The sequence below is a fragment of the Hydra vulgaris genome, chromosome 09 (genome assembly GCF_038396675.1).
Source record: "Hydra vulgaris chromosome 09, alternate assembly HydraT2T_AEP".
NCBI classification, from domain to species: Eukaryota; Metazoa; Cnidaria; class Hydrozoa; order Anthoathecata; family Hydridae; genus Hydra; species Hydra vulgaris.
In genome coordinates this window covers 55,833,031-55,857,184 of record NC_088928.1, presented here as the reverse complement: position 1 = coordinate 55,857,184, position 24,154 = coordinate 55,833,031, and the positions used below count along the sequence as shown (strand labels likewise).

General features: G+C 26.6%; 1 protein-coding gene across 2 annotated transcripts in view; it reads left to right on the top strand.

Moving 5' to 3' along the window:
• Positions 1-4,760: 4,760 nt before the first annotated feature.
• LOC101238547 (pleckstrin homology domain-containing family H member 2) overlaps positions 4,761-24,154 on the top strand; it is a 96,736-nt gene continuing 77,342 nt past the window's right edge. The window contains exons 1-5 of one of the 2 annotated variants that reach the window (XM_065806099.1): positions 4,761-4,853; positions 6,025-6,088; positions 6,183-6,335; positions 16,329-16,391; positions 21,106-21,180. In XM_065806099.1, the coding sequence (XP_065662171.1) occupies positions 6,189-6,335; positions 16,329-16,391; positions 21,106-21,180 (285 nt within the window). In that variant the 5' untranslated portion in view covers positions 4,761-4,853; positions 6,025-6,088; positions 6,183-6,188. The other variant, XM_065806100.1, reaches the window with a different exon arrangement.

Here is a 24,154-nt window from a genome sequence, read left to right as displayed (position 1 = left end):
TGTGCGCCATGGAGAAATCAAATTGAATTTTTTAAAGAATGATTGATTTACTTTATTATTATCACATAAAATTGCAACAGTAATGCCATTACATGAACGAATCAAATTTAACATATTTACAACTTGTTCATATTGAAAATCAGCACTTAAACGATACACTGGCAGTGCTTTGTACAAAAACCTCTTTCCTCCTAATAATGAGCAAATCATAAAACTCAAAACAGTGGTTGCAAAATGTTCTGGATTATTTACTGCTTTTCCAAATAAGTTACCTCCTTGATACGTTAGTTGTGGTTTTACATAAACTTCATCGATTATAATAATTACATTTTTTTGACGAGGATCTTCTAGTTGCATAAAATATTTGTTGAGGAAATCAAAATCCTCTAGCTTACTAACCTTAGATATAAGTTTACCAAGTGTTACAATACTTGGCATTTCATAGTCATCTCTAATACGACTGTAAAGAGATCTTGAAATTGAAAAATACTCAAAAGCCCTACTTAGAATTTCTGGAGAATATTTTTTATTACCAACAAATGTTAATGCATGCATGCTAACAACTTGTTGTAGGATAATGTTTTTTTTATGATCCATTTCAACGGAATGTAAATATCTAATAGCTTCTAAAATTTGTAAGAAAGATGTAATTTTATGTATTCGATTACTGCACAGTGGTATAATAGAGCATCTAGATCCAAAATGAAAACCTTCAAATCGCATATCAATTTTAACTTTTAAAAGAAACTGTGGAATAGCAGAGGTATCAATATAATCCTTACTTTGGATTATTAAACCATCATCCACTGTAAAAGATGTTACTGGAAATGGAATAACTTCTTTGCTTACTTTTAGGCAAAGATCATCAAAACAACTAATTTCATACAAATCCAAGTGAGCTGAAATTTCATCAGGTTTCATGTTACGCGTAGATGGTAGTGATTTTGTTGTTGTTCTTTTTGTTGGTGGAGGTGTAGGAATTTGACTTTGAAATACACAGATGAAAATAGTTGGTGGATTTAAGGGACGAATTTTACCATGAATTTGACAAGTTTCATAATTAACTGGCCAATGATTTTCACAAATGAATGTATTTGGACTATTTGGAATGTTTTCTCTTGGAATAGATCTAATCCATCTTTCTCTTTCTTGAGGATTACGGTTTTTGTTTGGTAATCGAAAAAGTTTAACTTTATGTTCTTTATCATAGTTTCCTCTACAACCAGTCACACAACATTTAAAAGGCATGATATAGTAATTTTTGTTTTGAAAGATTACTAAATACATAAAATACAAATAAAATAATATTGACTATCAAATAATTATAAGCAATTGATTTTAAATATATATTGTGTAGTATATCATATTATGTAAATACATTACTGCATTATATCTATATACATGACTGAATATATATATATATATATATATATATATATATATATATATATATATATATATATATATATATATATATATATATATATATAAACACTAAAAATATAACTAAAAAAACCACAAAACTTTCTCCATTTTTGTTTTGACAAACATCCGCCTACAGTTTTTTTTTTTTTTTGCGCGTCTTTCAGGCCGGTTATTAAGTAGGCCGTGATATGATACTATGTAAGAGTCGCGTTAACGTTTTAAAACTGGATGCCCTTTCTAGCGTTAACCTTTTTTGTAGTTCAAGGCCGATTATTTTAATTGTACTATCATTGCTAGGTTACCATTCATGGGTTACAAGCTCTTTTTACGTCTAGTACATTTACATTAGGGGTTTTATATCAGAAATTTCATTCCCCTGGGTATGGAGTCTTTGCCATGGCTAAAGAGCCAATGGTCTAGTTACTTAATTACTTTAACATCGTAATGGAATTTAATGACGATATTTGAACCTCAGTTTTGTTAAGTATTTTATATACAAAAGTTCTGAATAAAACTTAAAACTTATAAGTTTTTTACGGGGCTGTAATTTCGCTATTTGAAACTGTTCGTGATTGGACAAAATATTTTGTTTTACTTTTTATTGGTTATAATAATTAAAAAAAAAATTAATAATAATAAAAGATTTAAAAACAAACAATTTTAAACTTGACCAAATTTATATTCTTCTGCCGTCAATGCAGAACTTTCGATTCTACTCACAATTTTTGTATTATACATCCAGTTTTATCCAAAATTTCTTAATAATCAACAAAATTAAATAGTAACTTATTTCATTTTATGTCAACATTTAAAAAAAAAAAAGTAAAAGTATGAAAAGTACCATTTACAAAAGTAAAACCTTAAAAAAATTGCCGAAAACAAGGACTTACAAGCATAAATTAGATGATGATATGAACCATAGGTAAGTGTTGAAGTCCTTAGCATTATAAGTAATAAAAAATTTTAACAAACTTTTCTCGTGTTTTCTTTCCTTTTTTTTTTGTTAAAAGTAACACTTATTTCGTATTCTATAATAAATTTTACGTTTAGATGTCACTTTTCCGAGAAATTAAATAATATCAAAACAATATTAAACAAGGAAGAGTATAAACATTAAATAAATCTATGGACTTCTGATATTCATTCCTTTGGAGCAACCTGAAGAAGTCATGAAAACTAGAAAAATTTTCTTTTTTATTCTCAATAATATGCAACAACTTGCACCTCAGGCAATTTGATTTTAAAATTTTAGTCTAAGTTCAAACAGAATTAATAGTCAAAAAGTCTTTAAAAAAAAGCATTAAAAAAGAAAAAAAATACGTTATTAATATATAAACGTTGTTGGGCGTCTTAAGGACATCGTACGGACTTGTGATGTCTATAAGATGTTCTATAGACGTCTTACGGTTGTCTGTGCCTGCTTGGCTGAAACAAAATGATTTATTGACAATTCAAAGTCAATACTTTCAGCAAGCTCACGTTCAATTAAAATTAATACCAATACTGAAAGAGATTTTTTTGTCATTCTTGATCACAGATAATTTTTGATAACCTTTAGTCTACTGAAACTTAATAATCATAAGCAGATATAAAAGAAAGAGTCCATTCGCTTTTGTAAAGTATATACAAGTTAGAAAAACATGATATCGCCTATTTCTCTAATAAGAAGGGATATACGTTTTTTATTTGCAATTCAGTTGTCATTGGTGGAGATATTGATGCATACACATTTTTGAAAGTAGGGTTGGCGAGAGTAAGTTGAAGAGAGGGGGGGGGGGGAGAGAATCTAACGAGTTTTTGCTGAAAACATATTTAACACATAAATACAAATCTAAATTTCATGGCAGACCTAAGGCCACGATTGGTATTTTAAGAGAGCGCATTACCGCAAAAATTCATTTTAGACAGCTTCTTCTTTCCAGGCTTTTGCAGCCACATAATGTTTTATTGTATAAAATCAATTATGTCTTAGTGGCTTTCAAAAAAAAAAGAAAAAGAAATTCATGTGCAAGTTATGGCCTTAGGAGATAATAATGCTCAAAAATTTCAAATTTAGCGGTTTTGAACCGTAATTCCTAGACAACAAAATGTGTAACCATATTGAATTTTTATTTTTACTGTAGAAATCTACCCGGTGTAGCAGATAAACAAAAAAAGGAATGCGTCTCTCAAACTCATATTATTAAAATTGCCCTTCAAAGTAGCAATTGCACTCCATGCACAAATAATTTGATAAAATGGGCCAAAATTCGGGACCCAATATCTACCCAATTAAATGAAATTTTCAAAAAAATGTAACTGTGGCTTAGTTTCATTATTTTCTACAAAATATTTGAAAATGAAAACAAGGCATTACTGCCAGAATTTGCGTTTTTTGCCTATATTTCTCAGGTTATTGCTCTTAATTATTCTTTTCATAACGCAACAAAAAGTGCATGTCAGTGAGTGCGTTCATAATTATTTAGATCCGCAGTAGCTCCTTTTTTAAAAATTGAATTAATTTTATCTGGTTGAAGTTAATTATTTTAAAAGTTATTTAAAGTTAGTTTTAACAATAAAAAGGCCTCGAACTCAAATCCTTTAACGTAATTTATTTTATTAAAATTTTTTTTTATTCAAAACAAAAACCGCTGTTTATTATTATTAATTTACGTCGCAATATTTACTCAATAATGGGTATTTCTCAAAAAGTAAGTAATTTTCAGAGTTCATTTTGAAATCAAACCACCAAATTAAAAATAAAATTTAAAAAATATATAATAGCATACCTAAATTTAAGTTTGCACTATGTAGTTTTAAATGCCGAACGTATGATTGATGGCAGTACGTAAGTATATAAATGGCAATTAGAATTATCCTATACTTATCTAAATTTAATTAGATTTTTTCTCATAAAAACGATAATTTCATTTTTATTAGTTTATTTGGAATATTTGAATTAAATGTATTTTTAAAGTATGTATGAAAATTGATACAAAAGTTATAAAAATATATTGTTATTTAAATTTGCTTTTAATTTAAAATAATTGTTTTACTTAACCAGATATTTAGCTTACTGTTACTTTGCGTGTACTATTCTTATAAAATCCTAAAGTGTCATTCTCATAACATGCTTTCAAAAATAACACGTTACGCGCACCCTAAATTATTGACATCCTGCAATTAAGTCAATGCACAGTGAGATTTTAGATTAGATTTTAGAGTAAAATAATCACATCAGTAGTGGTTTGTGATTCCTCGTAGAGTTGTTAACTGTTTAAAAATAAATCGGCTTTTAACAAAGCGTTCAACAATTATATATAGAATTTAAACCTTTTTTTTATTTGTTTTGTTTTAGCTAGTGTTTGAAAAAGCAATAAAAAATATATTTATTTTACGCCGCCTAACAGAAGTTCTCCATTAAGAGCAGCATACTTCAACAAGTATAGGTTTGCATAACTTAATTAAAAAGAAACACCCACTCTCACACTTTAAAAGTGCTTATTGTCACAAAAATTACATACGGTTGTATTATTGAATGTTGTAAATAATAAATAATTATGTAACAAAATAAAACGCTTTGTAATGCTGACACGTTTTTGCCAACCACAGTTTTGTACTTAATATTTAATTTTTGGCATCTTAGAGTCTAAACTCATTGTAATGACATTTTTTTTGTACTTAAATAAAATTCATTAATTATTTATTAGATGATTTCTCAAATACGTTACGATATTTTGCTAATACTTTTGAGTTCGCACTTATCATTTTGTCAGCGATATCATTGCTCGACTCATCATTTCAAGGCGTTTAATACCATTCATAATAACTAACAGTATCAATATTTAACTATTGTCTGAAGAACACGCATTTTTATGAGTATCATTATCGGATTGAAAAGTTTAATATTCTGCCAAGTACAGATTAAAACAAAATTGTGTATAAAAACGCTAACAGATGTTAATGACATTTTATAAGTACTTATGAAGTTGATTTTGATATTGCTTATAACATTATTAACGCCTAAATATTACTTTTATAAGTCCATACGAAGTTGCTTTCAATTTTATTAATAACATCATCAACGCCAAGATGAACTTTGATATCAACGTCGTAATTATTTCGTCGTAAAAGTTTCGTTTTAATGTCGGTAAAGTTGAAGTGTTGAAAAAAATTAAATTCTAAACAATTTTTTCGATCAAAATACATTATTTCATATAATATGAAGAAAATAGATTTACATACTTTTGATTTTTTTTCTTTTTACTAATTTAAACAACGCTATTTAAATACAATAGTAAATGATTACGTCATTACTTATTAAATATCGGTGACGAACATAACAAATAATAACAAAACACGCTTTTAACCCCGTGGGTTTTTATATATTTGAAAATTATTTTTTATATTTAATAATAAATTTATTAATTTATGAATGATTTAAAAATTAGAATACGAACGGAAATTATTAACATTATTTAGATTTATTTTGCATTATATATTATATTTTATATTTAATATAATTATTTTGTATAAATTTTGTATTTTTTAAACAAAACAAAAAAAAATTAGATAAGAAAAAAAATTAAATTTATTAACTTATATTACATTGTTTTTTAGGCAATACAATTGTCAACAATAACAAATGCAGCCCACATAAAAATCTCATAGAAAAATAAATACTGTAATTACATTTATACCTTTATTTTAGTGTTTATATCTATGTTGTTATATCATAGAAAAGGTCTATTTTTAATTACGATTTTTATGATAAACAGTCAATTATGGATTTTAATTTAAATGGTTCATTGGAAGAAACCATTGACGAATCAAATGAAACTTCTTGGAGAGAAAAATATGAATTATGTCAACAGCAGTTAAAGCAGTTTAAAGAAAAAGTTTCACATGTTCGTTTTTTGTACAGTGAAAAGGTTTGTAATTACTTATAAAAAACAATAACAGATAAAAAATTTGAGCTTTTTTTCTATCTAACAATGCAAAAACTTTGTTATTTTATATTTACATGCTCAAATTTTTTTAAAATTTGGACATACAAATGTTAGAAATTAACTATTGAATGATGTCTAATTTATGAAATTATAAATCATTTAATAATAACAACAAACAATCTGATCAAAATTAAAATTTTTAGTAAATTTATTATTAATAAGTTGAATGATGATAGATAACAGAGTAGTAAAATATATCTGAAAAGATAAAAATATTTCAAAATCTTCAAAAATAGTTACAAAAGCTTGGTTCTTGAGCATAAATTCAGAATTATACTAATTGAAAAGTGTTTTGTTTTTACTTCTACAGATATTCTATACTTATTATAGAATGTCGTCATAGTTGAGGTACTATATTTATTTTTTTAAAGTTTATTTCAACTATTTTTCAACTTCATGACTATGAAAAATATTTTAAAATAACTTTACTTCCAATAAGGCTGAAAGCAACCAATAATTAAGTTAGAAATAACTCGAAGGTAAAAAAAAAGGAATAAAAGTAAAAAGAGCAAGAAAAAAAAAATAATTGTAAACTTTAAAAAATGTAAATTGTATTATTCTCGCAAATATGAAGGTGTGAGAGAATTCCAAAGCATTGTTATTTGAGAAAAAAAAACTAGATAAAGTTTTTTGAGCTTGAAAGAACACTTACAGTAAAATGACGTGACTTTGTTAAATAACAAATCAAACTAGGTTGTACTTTAGTTTGTGTAACAAAAGTTAAAAGAATGCTAAAGCAGCAACTTTGCTGATATTTGTATAAAAGAGAATGAGGTGCAACCTTACAACAATGAAAGTCAAGCTTTGCTGCTGAAGAGTGTCTGACTACATTTAAGAGCAGGTCCAACTATGTTTACAATGCGTTTTTGCACCTTGTCTAAAAGAGAAAGGGCATCATTAGAAGATCCGCCCCAGATATGGCAACAGTATTCCATACAAAGCCGGATTTGAGATTTATAGAGATAGAGAATAGAATCTGAAGTAAGAAAGTGCCGAGCTCGATAAAGAGATGCGACCTTAGCAGATACTAATTTTGCAACTGATTTGATGTATGGTTTCCAAGAAAGATTGGAAGTAAGAGTTAATCCTAAAAGATGTAGAGTAGATGACTCATCGAGTACATCACTGTTCATAAATAAAGGGAGATCTAAATTATTGCGATAACGATTGGCTGAAAAAAATTGAGTTTTATCTGTATTGAAGTTCACCAGCCACTGTGAGCCCCATGCTGTAGCAGTAGTGAGATTCTTTTCAAGCTCAAATGCCCCCTCCAAGCAATCAGAGAGTGTTGGTTTCTTATCTCCACAAGAGTAAATGGTAGTATCATCAACAAACAATGCCACCTTAGATGTGAGAATATCTGGAAGATTGTTAATGTAAATTAAAAAGAGTATAGGGCCAAGGATAGAATCTTGAGGAACCCCTGAAGTTACAGAATAAGAGGTAGAGTGCTGTCCATCAAGAACAACTTTTATACTACGATTGGAAAGAAAGGACTCAATAATCTTAAAAGTGTTGCCAGATACACCATAAGAAGAAAGCTTATGGAAAAGACCAACATGCCAAACTTTATCAAAAGCTTTTGAAATGTCAAGAGCAATGGCCTTAACCTCTCCACCTTTATCTAATGCACAATAAAACCTATCAGTTATTACTGTTAGCAAATCAGCTGTAGAACGAGAAAATCGAAATCCATATTGATGGTCAGAAAGTAGGTTATTAGATTCAAGATGAGAAATTAAGTGTTTGTTAATTAAAGATTCAAAAACCTTGCTTTTGATAGGAAGAAGACTAATGGGACGGTAGTTAGACGAATCAGATTGCTCTCCAGAATTTTTGAAGATAGGAATAATAGATGCTGCTTTCCAGCAGGCTGGAAAACGAGACTCTGATCAGCACTTGTTGAAAATTTTAAATTGATTAAAGGCTAGATTGTTACATATCATTAGAAAGGTACTCAATACAATATTTTAAAGGTGAAAAAATTATTAAAATTGAACAATTCTACAAAAAGTTGAGGTTTGTAGTAGCAAATTTTTGATATGTGGATTTATTGAAGAAACTGTGGTCAAAATTTAATTTTTCTTCACTTAAATTGTTATAACTTAGTCAATTTTTATTTAAACACCTACAACTTGGTGTTAAAAGATAGGTGTAACAGTGGGCTACAAGTTTATAACTGCATCTGTTTCTTGGGCATTTCTTGGGGCTAGAGGGGGTGCCAAATCACCACCTTCACCCTAAAAATAAGCATATTTATTTCAATAAAGAGTTTTTTTTTTCAGCAAATGGTAGTTTTTTTAAACAAAAAGTTGCTATAATTTTATTCCACACCAACAACAATGATTGGTGTATATTAAAGTTGGTGGTGGATATGGTGGTGACGGTTTAACACACCCTAATTTCAAAAATGTTTAATTCTCTAATTATAAATAAATATTTGTACATTTAATAAAATAAGTGAAACTAGTATACAGTATAAAAAACATAAAAAAAATTGTTTTACAAGAATTTCATTTATTGGTGGTGTGCATATTAACGTGTGCTGCCCCCCCCCCCCCCTCCACAACCTAAAATAAATAAATAAAATGAATCAATCTTTATAATAACAATTATAATTATTTTAAAATGAGTTAATAATTTAAGGCCTGAATTAGGCTTTGGCACCAGGTATAACCTAGTAGCTAAAGTAGAAGACCACAACCAACCTTACTTTTGAAAAAAAAAGAAGTCTTTTTGCTGCTATTCATAAGTTTTGGTTAAGTTGAGAAATTTGTTGAATAGGATGGTGATGGTTACCTACATCTTAAAATAAAAAGATGTTGAATTTTTAAAAATATTTGTATATTTAACAAACAAAATAAATTAGTATTTTTGTATATTATTTTTATATTAATATATTATTATATATATTTTATTTTTTAATATTTTGTTCAATATATTTCATTTTTTATTATTTTCATTACAAAAAATATCAGTGTTGTATCCATTTTTGAAAAAAAGTGAAATAAAAATATATGGTTTAGTACCTGGTATACCTGACTTGATATGACTTTTTTTGAAAGTTTTATGACCATTATACCTAAGGGTTCTGGGTTCAAAAAATGATTGTTCCTCTAACCTCAAAGTCTTAATTTTTTTCCTAATAGTAATCCATAAACTTATTTATATTTTTAGAACTCTTGGATACCAAAAACTAGGATGAAATAAACTTTTGTGACTTTAAAATCCGGAGTCCTTTTTGGGACTCCGCTTCCCTGGTTTCATTACAAGTGATATTATCATAGTTTGTTACATATTACACTTCAAAAAAAGTTCGACTCTCCTGCTATAACATCAGCAGGAAGCTGCAACTTTTTCATGTTGTAGTCAACAGCTTCAGTATCAGCATCTTTATTCCAGTAAGAAATAGTGTAAACTTTGTCTTGTCTTGTTTTTTTATTTAAGTTATTCTACTCTATCTAAGTTAGTCTACTCCATCATATAGTACCATTCATGGCAGAGTTTTTGCCCAACAATTCTATCAGACATTACATCATCTAAGTCATCAAGTTGTATATAAACAATGTATATAAACTCTTTATTTCATTGTAAGAGAGTTCACGCAACTGTCATTTTAATTTTCTTTTGTCGATTTAATTTAGAAACTGTAATTTTTTGCAGAACATTTTTTACTACCCGGATTTCACTAATATGGCCAAAATTATGGCCAGAGACTGTAGGGCTAAACGACATGAGGTAGCAATTGTATCAAGAGGGTGTAAATGGAAGTTTAGCTCATTCTGATTCCCCCCCCCCCCCCCCAAGTGTCACACAGTTTGCTTATGGTAAGATGGTTAACTGCAACTCTGTCTGACACTGTGTTTGATATATTTGAGATGATCGATCGACGACTGTTGTTAAAAGAAGCTAAGTGAAAGTCTGAATAAATAAAAGCTAGATGATCAACTGCTTTACATATATGATTTTCATAATCATCAGCTGTACCTTCAGCTAATTGATCCAGAGCAATGACTTGGTATTTATTCTTTGATGTTAAGTGAATGCTATTAATATTTACACCTATTTGGGTTGTTGCATCAAATCCAAGAGTAAGATGTGAATTAATGATAGCCCATTCTGAAATTTGCAGTTTAGCTATACTGCCAAGCTCATGAGCCATTTGTTCAATCATACAATGGTGGGAAATATCATTAAAAATGACACCCAAATATTACATAATTTTCTGCATTAGAAATGGATGTTACATATTGGTACATTTGTCAATAACATGCTATAAATTATCATTCCAGTTTGTAATGCATAAGTCTTATCATTTACTGAGCCATTCACAATTGTAATGTTATCATCCTCCATCAGTATTATATCATTTTTGTAACTAGCTATCAGCATTTTATTTACCTCAATATCTTTGAAGTTCTTTAATTTTCATTGCCTTTTTTTTTAAGCTTTAAGATTATGTATTATCCTACTGTAATAATATGTTTGCAACTTTTGCTTAAGATCTCTAATTCCAGCTCTCAAAACATTAATAGTTTGTTTCTTTCAGGTAATGCTTTGCCTCAGCACTTTCAACTTTTGTGTCATTCTTTTCAATTTTGCTCTCACTGTTGCTAATTTTTTTCGATGCATGCTGGATGTTACAACAAGCTGAGAAGTTAAATAAGACAACCTGATTTTCAAATTTTTTTTCACGGCTCATTTCTCCTCTTGATTCATGCCAATTATGTACATTGTTAATAGAATGTTCAGAAAATAAAGGCTCGTTATTTAGTTGTGATAAATTACTTAAGTGCTTAAGTGATGAATTATCTAAACTACTGTTTTAGGTAGTTTAGATAATTCATCACTTGATAATGATAATTTATCACTTGTAGATAATTCAGAGAACTACTTAGAGTAGGATTCGATGATGGAAAGATGGGGAAGATTGGTGCAATGCATACAAAGGGTTCATTACAAAATTCCTTAAAATGATTACTATCCCTTGTAAAGTTGCAAAACCAACTTTTACATTGTTTCAAAATGTTAAAGATTTGTGGTTTACAAATATTTAAATTAAATAAGTCATTGACTAGTTGAATAGTTTTAATAAATGACTTACCACTGTTAATAAATAAAAAAAGTACATGCCTATTTTTACAGCAACTGCATGTTTTGGCAGGTAATAAGAAGTGTGTATCTTATATAATACTCTTGTGTGTATCTTATATAATACTCAGGTAATAAGAAGTGTGTATCTTATATAAATACTCTTTAACTGCACCCCCAACAAAAAAAAGATTGCTTTTTGGGCCTATTGGGGTCTACAAAAAATATAAAGAAAGTCTTGTATAACCACAAATTAATAATATAACATTAACTTATAAACAATATTATACTTATATTATTAAAAATATTTTTAATAATATTGTGCTTAGGGTTAGGACTATTGTAATTGTAATTGTAAAAATTAAATACAATTACACATTACAATACAATAATATTGTATTGTAATATTACAGAAACAATAAAAAAATTTTATTTTGGTATTGTATTGCTGTGATGAAAAACAATTACAATAAGTATTGTATTGTTTTTTTTCTAACAATACATTAAAATTCGAGAACTATTGTATTGTATTGTTTTAATGAAATAAAATTACAATAACTACTGTATTGTTTTGATGAAAACAATTACAATAACTATTGTAGTGTATTACTTTACATTAAAGTAGAAAAGCTAATGTATTTTAACGTATTTAAATTCATCTCTGACGAACTTACTATCATTTTTGCTATTTTTTATTTACGGATTTGCAATATATTGCAAATTTTATTTTTTACATATTTAGATTTCGCATCACCTATCTTGTTATGTATTTCTAAGCTCTAAATGGCCACAAAATATTGCCTGTCTGATGATAGCTTTACTGTTATGAAAAATAACATTCATAAATTATTTTATTCAGCCCTTTTATTTTTTCCTCTTGATATTAATGCTGCAAAGGAACTTAAGATATATATGAAAATTAACTTTAGTAACACAAACAGTTAAACATAATAATTCTTCTTAAATAAAAATGTTAATGTCTTTTATTACAATAACAATATATTGTTATTGTATTACAAAGACGAATTACAATACAATATTTATTGTTATTGTAGTGGGTCATTACAATACATTTTTTTTTTCAGATATTGTTATTCTTTTATAAAGATGAATTGCAATACAATATTTATTGTTATTGTATTACAGAATTACAATAGTTGTAAAGCACAAGTATTGTTATTGTTTCTAAATTAAGTTAATACAATAACAATAATTATTGTTACTGTAATTTTTTTCATTACAATTACAATAGTCTTAACCCTAATTGTGCTATTGGATAAATAAAAAAACACTATTTATACACACACACACAAATGCAAATGTATACTGACAACATAAAACATGTGATAATATAAAGAAAATTCAAAAGATACCTTGCAAATATTTACATAAAAAAAAATATTGCTTTTAAAATACCATGCATACCTATAGCTAGAAATATAGTAATCAACTATTATGTTTTTAATTTCAATGAAATCAATAAAATTTTAGAAACTATAAACAAATCACGCTGAAATAAATGATAACTTTCACTTTTAAAATAAGATAAAAAGTGTAAATATACAGACTAATTAATTGATACAAAAAATCTAATAAATTACTGCCAAAAAAAAATAAAAAAAATAAAAATATATATATATATATATATATATATATATATATATTATAGATATAACATAAATAATTACTAAGTAAACCTAATGAAATTTAACTTTTGTACCCCTCTTACCATCCACTTACGGAAATCAGAAAAACAGAAATAAGGTACCAAAACTGCTTACTTTGATAGACTGCTCAATAATATTTTTCAATGAAAATATCTGCTCAATAATATTTTTCAATTAAATTTGGTAGGTAGATAAAAAATATATAAAAAAAACTATCTGGGTAGGTTTGCAAACTATCTGAGCATTCCTTCAACAATAGTTTAATGTGAGAACAACAAATAAAGTCAATACAAAAATTACCAAACACACATAATTCTTACATAAAAATCAAGTTTAACTATTCTTTTTTTCAAAAATATTCTAAGTTTAGTTATGTTTTTTTTTTATGTTTCTTAAAAGAAGCACCAAAAAAACTACCTAAAAAAGTTCAAAAAACATATTCTTCCTAGTGAAATAAGTTGATCTATTTAACAATAGATCAACTTATTTCACTAGGAAGAATATGTTAAATAAGTTCAAGAGTATAATTTGAGGAAAAATATTTTGCACTTAATATTGGTTTTTAAACCATAAAGGGATTCCCAAGTGTTGAGACAAGTTGTGTTCATATTTTAAAAAAATTAAAAAAAAAAACATTTGGGCAAAATTTTTTTGATCAAAACTGATTATTAAATGGGTATCAATAAAACTAAAACTGTTCATTCAATCAGCATGACAAAGTCAATACCTAAAAATATATATATATAATATATATATATATATATATATATATATATATATATATATATATATATATATATTGCTCAGACACGTCAGAAAAAACTCTCAAAACATAAAATCTGAAGTTAATTTATGTCGTAGTAGCCTTTACATTGTTAATTTTTTTATAAAATCAGCTTTTTAAAACCACATTATTTCAAAATGGGGCAAGTTGGGGCAGCTAAATTTTTCTACTTTTTAACAGAATGATACAAACTCTATTTAAAAAAAGAATTGACTTCGCGAAGTAAGTCTAAGGTAAAAAGTCAATACCTAAAAATATATATATATATAATATATATATATATATATATATATATATATATATATATATATATATATATATATATATATATATATATATATATATATATTGCTCAGACACGTCAGAAAAAACTCTCAAAACATAAAATCTGAAGTTAATTTATGTTGTAGTAGCCTTTACATTGTTAATTTTTTTATAATATCAGCTTTTTAAAACCACATTATTTCAAAATGGGGCAAGTTGGGGCAGCTAAATTTTTTTACTTTTTAACAGAATGATACAAACTCTATTTAAAAAAAGAATTGACTTCGCGAAGTAAGTTTAAGGTAAAAAGTCCTAGCACTATAAAAATCAGTTTAAACTCATAAAAATTGCATTTTTAAAATGCATTTTTATAAGATGCATCATGTATAAATAAATTATAAATATGTATATATTTATATTTTTTTATAAACTAAGATAAATTTATCTATTATCTTTGTATACAATGAAAATTAAAATGAAAGGTTTTGTATGTAGGGACAAAATTAAGTTTTAATAATGATAAAATTTTAACGATAAAAAAGAGCTGTTTTCAGTAATTTTCAAACAAAAATTAACAATTAAATCTATTATTTCAGTATTTATTTTTTTATACCGTTAGAAATATAAGAAACTGTAGAAAATAGTTAACTAATAACATTGTGTCACATTTTGCTACTCTAAAAACTTTATTTTGGCCAAATTTCAAGTGTTTCTAAATCACTGTGCACAGGGTTAAAGTTTAAAATTATTTTATAAAAAGTGAATTTAATTTTGATAGTTAAATCCACTATTTATAAAATAGTATAGTAATTAACATTTATTCTTTTTGGAACTATATTATTTCCTTTTGTTCATAAAATATGAACAATTTGCATTACCAATTATTTGATTAGATTTTTAATAGTTTTTATGTCAAGCACCTTCCCTGTTAGAAACTGAGGGAGCTCTTTCTCTGACAGGGGAAGACTTCTGATAACAGGAAAGAACAAAGCGGATAAAAAAGTACCATTGTCTCTAAATAAATGCGGCATACTTCACTGTCTATATAAAAAAAGATAGATAATAATTAAACAAAAAAATAAAACAATCGATTTAATAGCTGAATTTATTTAATGTTTTTATTAATTTTATAAAAAAAATTTCTCAGTGAGTAAACTTTTCCCAGATGAAGTTTAAAATTGAAAAGTTAGTTTATTCTCCTCTTTATTATTTTCATAATTTTATTTGACATTACCACATTTCTAAGTGTATATGTTTTTGAAGTCGCAGTTTGGCAGAAAAAAATATTATAGTTCATAAAAGTTTTAAAAGCATGATGCTTAATAAGCAATTAATAAGCACTGCTTATGACAACTTAATATCTAAATGAAGATATCTAAAGTAACTTGTTTAATGATCATTATTGTTTTTGTTTTGTTTACCAAAAAAAGAATTTCCAAATTTTTGAAGTTTACACCTATGGTGTAATAATGGAAAACACTAAAACTAATATGGTTAAAACAACTTTAACAACAATATCCAAATCAAATTCAGGATGTTCTTAAAGTATCAGAACCATTTAAACTAAAAAGTAAGAAGAGGTTCAAAAAATTGAACTAAATTGTTTTACCAGTCAGCAAATTATCAACAAATTTTAGAAAGAAATTGAAAGGAAAAAAATGTAAAGAATAAAATAAGAGTTTTTTTGTGCAAAGCAATAAAAAAATTTTGTTGTTCACATTTTCACTATAACACTATATTCACTATAGCTGAATCAACATAAATTCATCTGGCTATATCTCAAAAACCAATTTGTATTTTTAAAAACAGAAATTTAAAAACTCAAAACCAATTCGTATTTTTAGTTACAATATTTCAATTGTTATTATTATTATTTTTTGAAGTGCAAATAAGTTAAATGTTAAACAAATTTGAGGTTACAACAACCATAATAAATGTTGATCATATTTAAAACAAGTTATACTATATCAAAGTTGATCATATTGAAAACAAGTTATAGAATATCAAATTCTCAAATTTGATGACTTGTAAGATATGAAATTAAAAAAAAAAAGATATTAACATAAGATTCAGTAGTCTTACAAACTCCTTTTTTTAACTCTTTCATAGATTTCTTCTTATGAACAGAGAGTTGTTTCTGCAGAAAAAAAATATGATGATGCTTTAAAAAAGGTAAGAGTTTTATTATTAAACAATAATACATCATTGTCTATTTTTACCATTGACACCTGTGCATATGTTATTTCTACCTGTATAAGTAGATATGACATATGCACACGAAGGTGTCCTGTATAACATTAGGGTGAGAACTTTTTTAAAATCTTGTATGGTCCCAAAAATGAGTTTCATACTAAAAATGAATGGTATCTTAGTTATTTATTTTTAATTTTCTCCATAAAACAAAAATACATTTTTATAATTATAGACCAATTAACTGGTTAACTGCAGCTAATAAAACTTCATAGTTTTTTTTATCTTAAAATTGAATAGAAAACCAGCTATTCATCCATTCTCCAGTAATGAAAGTAAATGCTTGCTACAGTTGCTCCCAATATTCTGGCAATAAAATAAATGACACTAATACTAGAATTCCTCTGGAATTCTTACTAGCATTACTAATTTTTTAAAAAGTTTTTAGGTTAATTTTTTCAAAATATTTTTTTTCAAAATATTTTTCTAAATAATACCTGTAACAATGATCAAAAACTTTTTATCATCTTGCCATACCACTGCTGGAATGTTTTTGATTGGTGTTGACTGTTTGAAATTTTTACCAAGTCATCATAACATTTTATTAGTTCATCAACAAAAAAATAATTGATGTTTAGTGACAATGATTTGCCTTCAAAAGTTTCTATTATACTTATTTTATTTAGTAGTATGAAAAAAATAGAAAGAGTATATGATTTTTATATGAAATACAATTGTTTTATATGTTTTATATGAAATACAATTGAGTCATTCCACGCCAACTGGACCAAGGTCGAATATGGACCCCCTCAGATTTTGATGAAACTTAGTGGGTTTCTTATTATTATTGAGAAAAGCAATTCCTGAAAATTTCAGCATAAAATCTTTTGTGGTTCATGAGATATGGTCATTTGAACTTTCTGATTTTTTTGAGTAAAAAATTATAGACTTCTAAAATGGCTGCGGCTAAAACTTAGGAAAATGTGCCTCCACTTCAAACCAACGGTAACCTAAGATCAACACTGGTTTTAATAAGATTTTTTTTTTCTTCTTATTTATTAGACTTTATTACAGTGATTTCAGAAAAAAAAATAGTGGGTACTTATGGGGAAGTTACAAAATCAGAACAATGAAAATTGCTCAAAATGCATTAAAAACATTAAAAATAAAGTTATTGCTGTAATTTAGTTTGTATTATAATTGTAATACAAAGTATGCATGAATTTAAAAGTATGAATTTAAAAGTAATCAGTACTAGTCTTTAATTAAGCCTGAATTAAACCCAGTTTTTAAATACCCTAGCTCTTTCCTGTCCCCTCCTCCTCCCCTGACCATTTACTTTTTAACACTCACATTTTCCCTCAGAACTTAGAAAAAAATTGTAATTGAACACTTTTCCTTTCATGATGTGTCTGGTTTTATGTCTGATGTATGAAATGCCTTTATGCCCAAACACACCACTAAACATAAACATATAAAAACTGAAATTTAGTTTTTAATGTTTTCATATAAAACTTATTAGTAACCTATTAAGTAAAATTGAAAAGAAAGACTTTTAGTCTAATTTACCTAATAGTTAATATCATGACTATAAATTTTATAATGTTTTTCCAATACATTCACTATTCCACCCCTCCCCATGAATTTGACTTATTTGATTATCATTTTCAAATTGAGATTACAACTTATAACAAGTTATAAGAGTTGACTTGTCAACACAATGCACAAGTTGATTATGTAATAAAGAATATTTATATGTAATAAACAATCAATATAAACATTGAATCTTTTAAATAAATTTTTGCTAAAAAACTAGGTTTAAATCAAATTTATAATAATTTTGCCACGTTGCTATTTTATTATGTTACTTTTGCTATTGTACAATGTAATGTACAGTTTTTTCTTGAGCTTTTAGTTCATACCATTTACCAGTTGTTGCTTGAACTTTTTAAGATGAAATTTTGCATAAAATGTGCATTATTGGAACGCAGAAAATATCTTCTTTATGTGGCCAAGTAAAATTATTTAAGGAAATAGACTGCGTCATGAACTTAATAAGAACATCTTGATTTTCTTCAGATATTTCCACAATATTGCCTAAAATAACCATTTTACATCATAAACACATGCTTTACTAATTCCTGTTAAAGGAGAAGCAATGGAACTATATGCTGCATTTTAGGAACATTTACATTAGTATACTCATAGTATAATCATGGTGACATAAGTTAGATATGTTTTTATAAATATTTATGTTTGTATTGTGAACCTGTCCCATCACTAAAATAAATTTAATCGTTAAAGTAAGGCAACAACTCTTTTGTTTTATTACTTCATAAATGAAACAATGAACTGAGTTTGTATTGTGTTGCAAATGATCTGAAATGATACAAACACTTTTTACATTTTATCATATTTTCTTTTATAGTAAATAACAAAAGGATGCAATGTTGCTTGACTGTTGTTCTAATGGAAACCTTGTACTGCATCTTAAATTAAAAAACTGTAATTTTCAGCAAAGTCTAGTAATGCTAAAATATGATTGCATGGTAATGTTATTTTTAGATGCTGCAAATATGCTGTTTGATTTTTGGCTATATAATGGTGGTCTCTTAATTGGTCTATTTGGTGACAACCTTTTTCAATAAAATCATACACTGGAAAATTAATGGAACTATATCATGTTTTTTGTTGGCTTTTTGCCACTGGTTAAAGGTGATATCTTCCATGCTATGTCTATCAAACAAAGCAGTAAGACTCTTTAAGTGTGTTGGTATCTGGGCAGTTATTACAACTGGGTTGCATGCAGTCTAGATTTGTAAAGTCGCATACAACTAATGTCAAGAGGTCTTATGTTGTTAAGTCACAAACAACTAATGTCAAGAGGTAAAGTCTGAAATATCTGGTAAATATGTGGTGATATGGAAATATCTAAGTTTTTTAGCAAAAATTTATTTAAAAGATTCAATGTTTATATTGATTGTTTATTACATATAAATATTCTTTATTACATAATCAACTTGTGCATTGTGTTGACAAGTCAACTCTTATAACTTGTTATAAGTTGTAATCTCAATTTGAAAATGATAATCAAATAAGTCAAATTCATGGGGAGGGGTGGAATAGTGAATGTATTGGAAAAACATTATAAAATTTATAGTCATGATATTAACTATTAGGTAAATTAGACTAAAAGTCTTTCTTTTCAATTTTACTTAATAGGTTACTAATAAGTTTTATATGAAAACATTAAAAACTAAATTTCAGTTTTTATATGTTTATGTTTAGTGGTGTGTTTGGGCATAAAGGCATTTCATACATCAGACATAAAACCAGACACATCATGAAAGGAAAAGTGTTCAATTACAATTTTTTTCTAAGTTCTGAGGGAAAATGTGAGTGTTAAAAAGTAAATGGACAGGGGAGGAGAAGGGACAGGAAAAAGCTAGGGTATTTAAAAACTGGGTTTAATTCAGGCTTAATTAAAGACTAGTACTGATTACTTTTAAATTCATACTTTTAAATTCATGCATACTTTGTATTACAATTATAATACAAACTAAATTACAACAATAACTTTATTTTTAATGTTTTTAATGCATTTTGAGCAATTTTCATTGTTCTGATTTTGTAACTTCCCCATAAGTACCCACTATTTTTTTTTCTGAAATCACTGTAATAAAGTCTAATAAATAAGAAGAAAAAAAAATCTTATTAAAACTAGTGTTGATCTTAAGTTACTGGTGGTTTGAAGTGGAGGCACATTTTCCTAAGTTTTAGCTGCAGCCATTTTTAGAAGTCTATAATTTTTTACTGAATTGTATTTTATCAGTAAATTTCTGAAAATTTGGAAGCCTACCATATATAGAAACTAAAAAAATATGTCTTTTCACTTCTTAAACTGCAGGCTTTGTATATTGATTCATCAAAAATCAACTTTTTATATTTGCAAACATATTTTTAGATTTTTTAGGTAGCCATTATGGAAAAAATGTGACATTGGAGAATTCAATGTCAAAGTTTTTTTAAAGTAAGTGTAGAGTTGTACACAATAAAAAAAATTAGAAGGTTTTCTGAAATTTTGTTTTTAAAATACAAAGCTTCAAAGTGTGAACAAAACATGTTTTTGCTACTGAAGTTTTTATTTTTGAAAAAATCAGAAAGTTCAAGTGGCAATATCTCATGAACCACAAAAGATTTTATGCTGAAATTTTCAGGAATTGCTTTTCTCATTAATAATAAGAAACCCACTAAGTTTCATCAAAATCTGAGGGGTCCATGTTGAAATCCTAAAGTTTTGGTCCATTTGGCATGGAATGACCCAATTGTTTTATATGAAATGCAATTGTTTTATATTTTTATATGAAATACAATTGTTTTAAAGTAAAAAAATGTTGTATATAACAATCTTATAAATTAGACTATTGTAATTACATTAAAAGAGGCTTTTAATGTAATTTACACATTTAGGTATGACCATCTGATCATACCCAATTTTTTAAATTAAATTTAGTTTTTTAGGCAGGCATTAATAATTAATATTATTAAAACATTTTATTAGTTCATCAACAAAAATTAAATTTGAAAAATCAGATTTGTGTTAAAAACATCCGGCCCTAAGTATACAAACTTCCTCTACAAAATTTTATGTATGTTTGAAATAAAGTAATTATTACATATATACATTTTTCTTCAGATTGAAAAATTGAAATTAGTTTGCTTGGATAAAGATGAAGCTATTAGCGCACTGAGGGAAAAGATAATCAGAATGGTAAGAGATGACATATAAAAGCAGTTTAAAAGTATTTTAATAGATATTCTGATTTGATAAAGATAGTAAATTTTATATTAGCTATACAGAGCTCGAATTAACGTAAAAAAATCTAATCGCAATTTTTTTGTTGCTCATAACCCCTCCTCCACTCCCGCCGGAGGGGAGGGGGCATTATTTATTTTAACTTATTTATAATAACATATATAATAAGTCTCATTTTTGCATAAGATGTCATAAAATTTACGTTCAGCGGTTGTAAAGTAGCTTTAGTTATAATTTACATTATTACTATTATTATATTGCATTAAACTAACAGATGTATTTTTGTAAAATCAATGAACTTGATATAATCTTCTTTTAATTAATTATTTCATTTTCTATTTTATTTACATATTTTAAACTGTTTAAAACAACTAGAATATTTAATTTTCTATAAATTTTTAACAGTAAAAAAATTTATTTAAAACTCTAACAAAACAATCTATAAATTTGAAACAGTTATAAAAAACTATTAAAAATGACGAAAACATTATCATGATAAAATGTTAAAACTTAACATTTTCATGAAAACCCGCACAATCATAAACAAGAATGATAATTAAGTTCTTATTAAGTAAGTTTTCAAATCTAAGTAAACTTGTCTAATTCCCATGATATATCTATCTATTGCTTTTTCATTCAATGTATTTTTTAATAAAAGTTAGCGTTCACTTTTTTCATTCAATAAAATAAAGCGAAAGAAAAAAATGTGTCTAAATAATAGAATCTTTTACGATCTAATACTTTTTTGATTGCTAATAGAAAAAGTATTAGATCATAATTGTAAATATTTTGATCGTTTTGTAATCATTTCACTAGTTTAATGCTTAGAATATTAAATTTTCTTTATCTATTTATTGCTATTATCCATTTATTGCATCCATTTATTTCTATTAATTTTATTTCTATTCTTTTACTTTATGCTCCGCTTTAAAAAAAAAAATTATCGTTACAGAAGTCACTGCAGTTTTATACTGTAAAAGAACAGTAAATATTCGCAAATAGAGTATCAATCTTCTAAAATAAAAAAAGAATAATCAGGAAAAAAGAAAGATCGCGGAAAAACAAATTTTAAGAAAAAACTAATCGCGAAGGTGCGAAAAGTAATTGCGATTCGCGATCGTAGTACGCTTATTTCGAGCCCTTCTATATAATCCATAACAGCAATAACACTGGATTTAAAAGTTTTTTTGTAAAAAAAATGTCCCTGTAACTAACTTTTATAGAGAACGAAAAGTACATACATCGATGATCAAATAGCCTGACTTGCAGTGGAGTGCTGCTACATTCAACTGAGGGTTTGGTTTGGGTCAGTATCAAGGTCAGGCTTAGGGTTAGGGTTACGGCAAGGTTTAAATATGGTTATATTACTGTAATTAATTGTTTTTGTAAATAGATGAAAATAAAAATGAAATATAATATATAATAAATAAATAAAAATAACAAAAATAAATATAAAAAACATATTTTTATATTAAAAAAATAAATTTAAATATGTATAAATAAAAATATTATAAAAATTAAAAAATAATTTTATTTATGATAAAAATAGTATAGAAAAAAGAAAAACAAAAACAAAACAGGAACAAAAAAAACATGTCCCCGTAAGTGCCAACAATATATACATATATATATACATATATAAATATATATATATATATATATATAGAACCCTTAGATGTTGTCCGAAAGTTTTTTCCATATTTTGTTTACAAAAAGTAAAAATTAAAATTCAAGACTGGAATTTTTTTTTTTCAATAATGATAGACTGCCTGCCCCAACCAAACCCTCAGTCGATGTAGCAGCACTCCCTTGCGGGTCAGGCTATTTGTCAGTCGATGTAGCAGCACTCCCTTGCGAGTCAGGCTATTTGTCAGTCGATGTAGCAGCACTCCCTTGCGAGTCAGGCTATTTGTCAGTCGATGTAGCAGCACTCCCTTGCGAGTCAGGCTATAAGATAGTCGATGTAGCAACACTCCGCGCATGATTTACAGTAAAAAAAATAAAAATAAAAACAATTTAATAAAAAAAAAATAAATAAAAACATTTTATTAAAAAAAATAAAAATAAAAACATTGTTTATATTGTTAAAAACATTTAGAATGTTTAAAAACATTCAGAATGTTTTTAAAAACATTCAGAATGTTTTTAAAAACATTCCGGTCAATTAAATTTGCGTTTTTGTGGTTTTTTTATATAACAATTAATTTGTAATTAAATTAATGGTTTTGACTTTCGTCCAACACGAAAATGTTGGACGAAAGTCAAAAGTAATTAAAAGTGACGTATGTATTGGCGTAAGAATCACTTTTTTCCTTCCGCTCTTCCTAAAGCCAACAAACTTTAGATCTATATATATATATATATATATATATATATATATATATATATATATATATATATATATATATACATATATATATATATTTGTGGCAGTGGTGTAGTGGTAGAGTGCTTGCTTGATAAGCTCTTGCTTATAAAGATTCCCACATTCTGTTGTGGAAAGGAAAACATCTCTTTTCCTTTCCACAACAGAAAACATGTTTTCTGGTTTGAAATTTTATTATAGCCTTACATTTCAAAAAACACTGAGAGAAATGTTTTGCAATTTTTATCTTGTAGAGATACTTATGCTATGTGTAATCAATAAGGTAAATCTGTGCATCTAATACTGCAAAGAGTCAAATTTTTTTCTTAAGTAAAAACATAAATATATATATGTATATTAGGGTTGTTCAAAAAATATAAAATTGCTCTGAATCTTGACAGCCAAAACTTTTCCAATAGATATTACCCCTGTAATGATTAGTGTGAAGTTTTATTTATCTAGCAAAATTGCATTTTTTCTACCATCCTCTTTGAAACACCTAAAGTTTTATAATATTGCACATATAATACCCCTTAAATTGCTAAAAATATGTTTTCATTATAC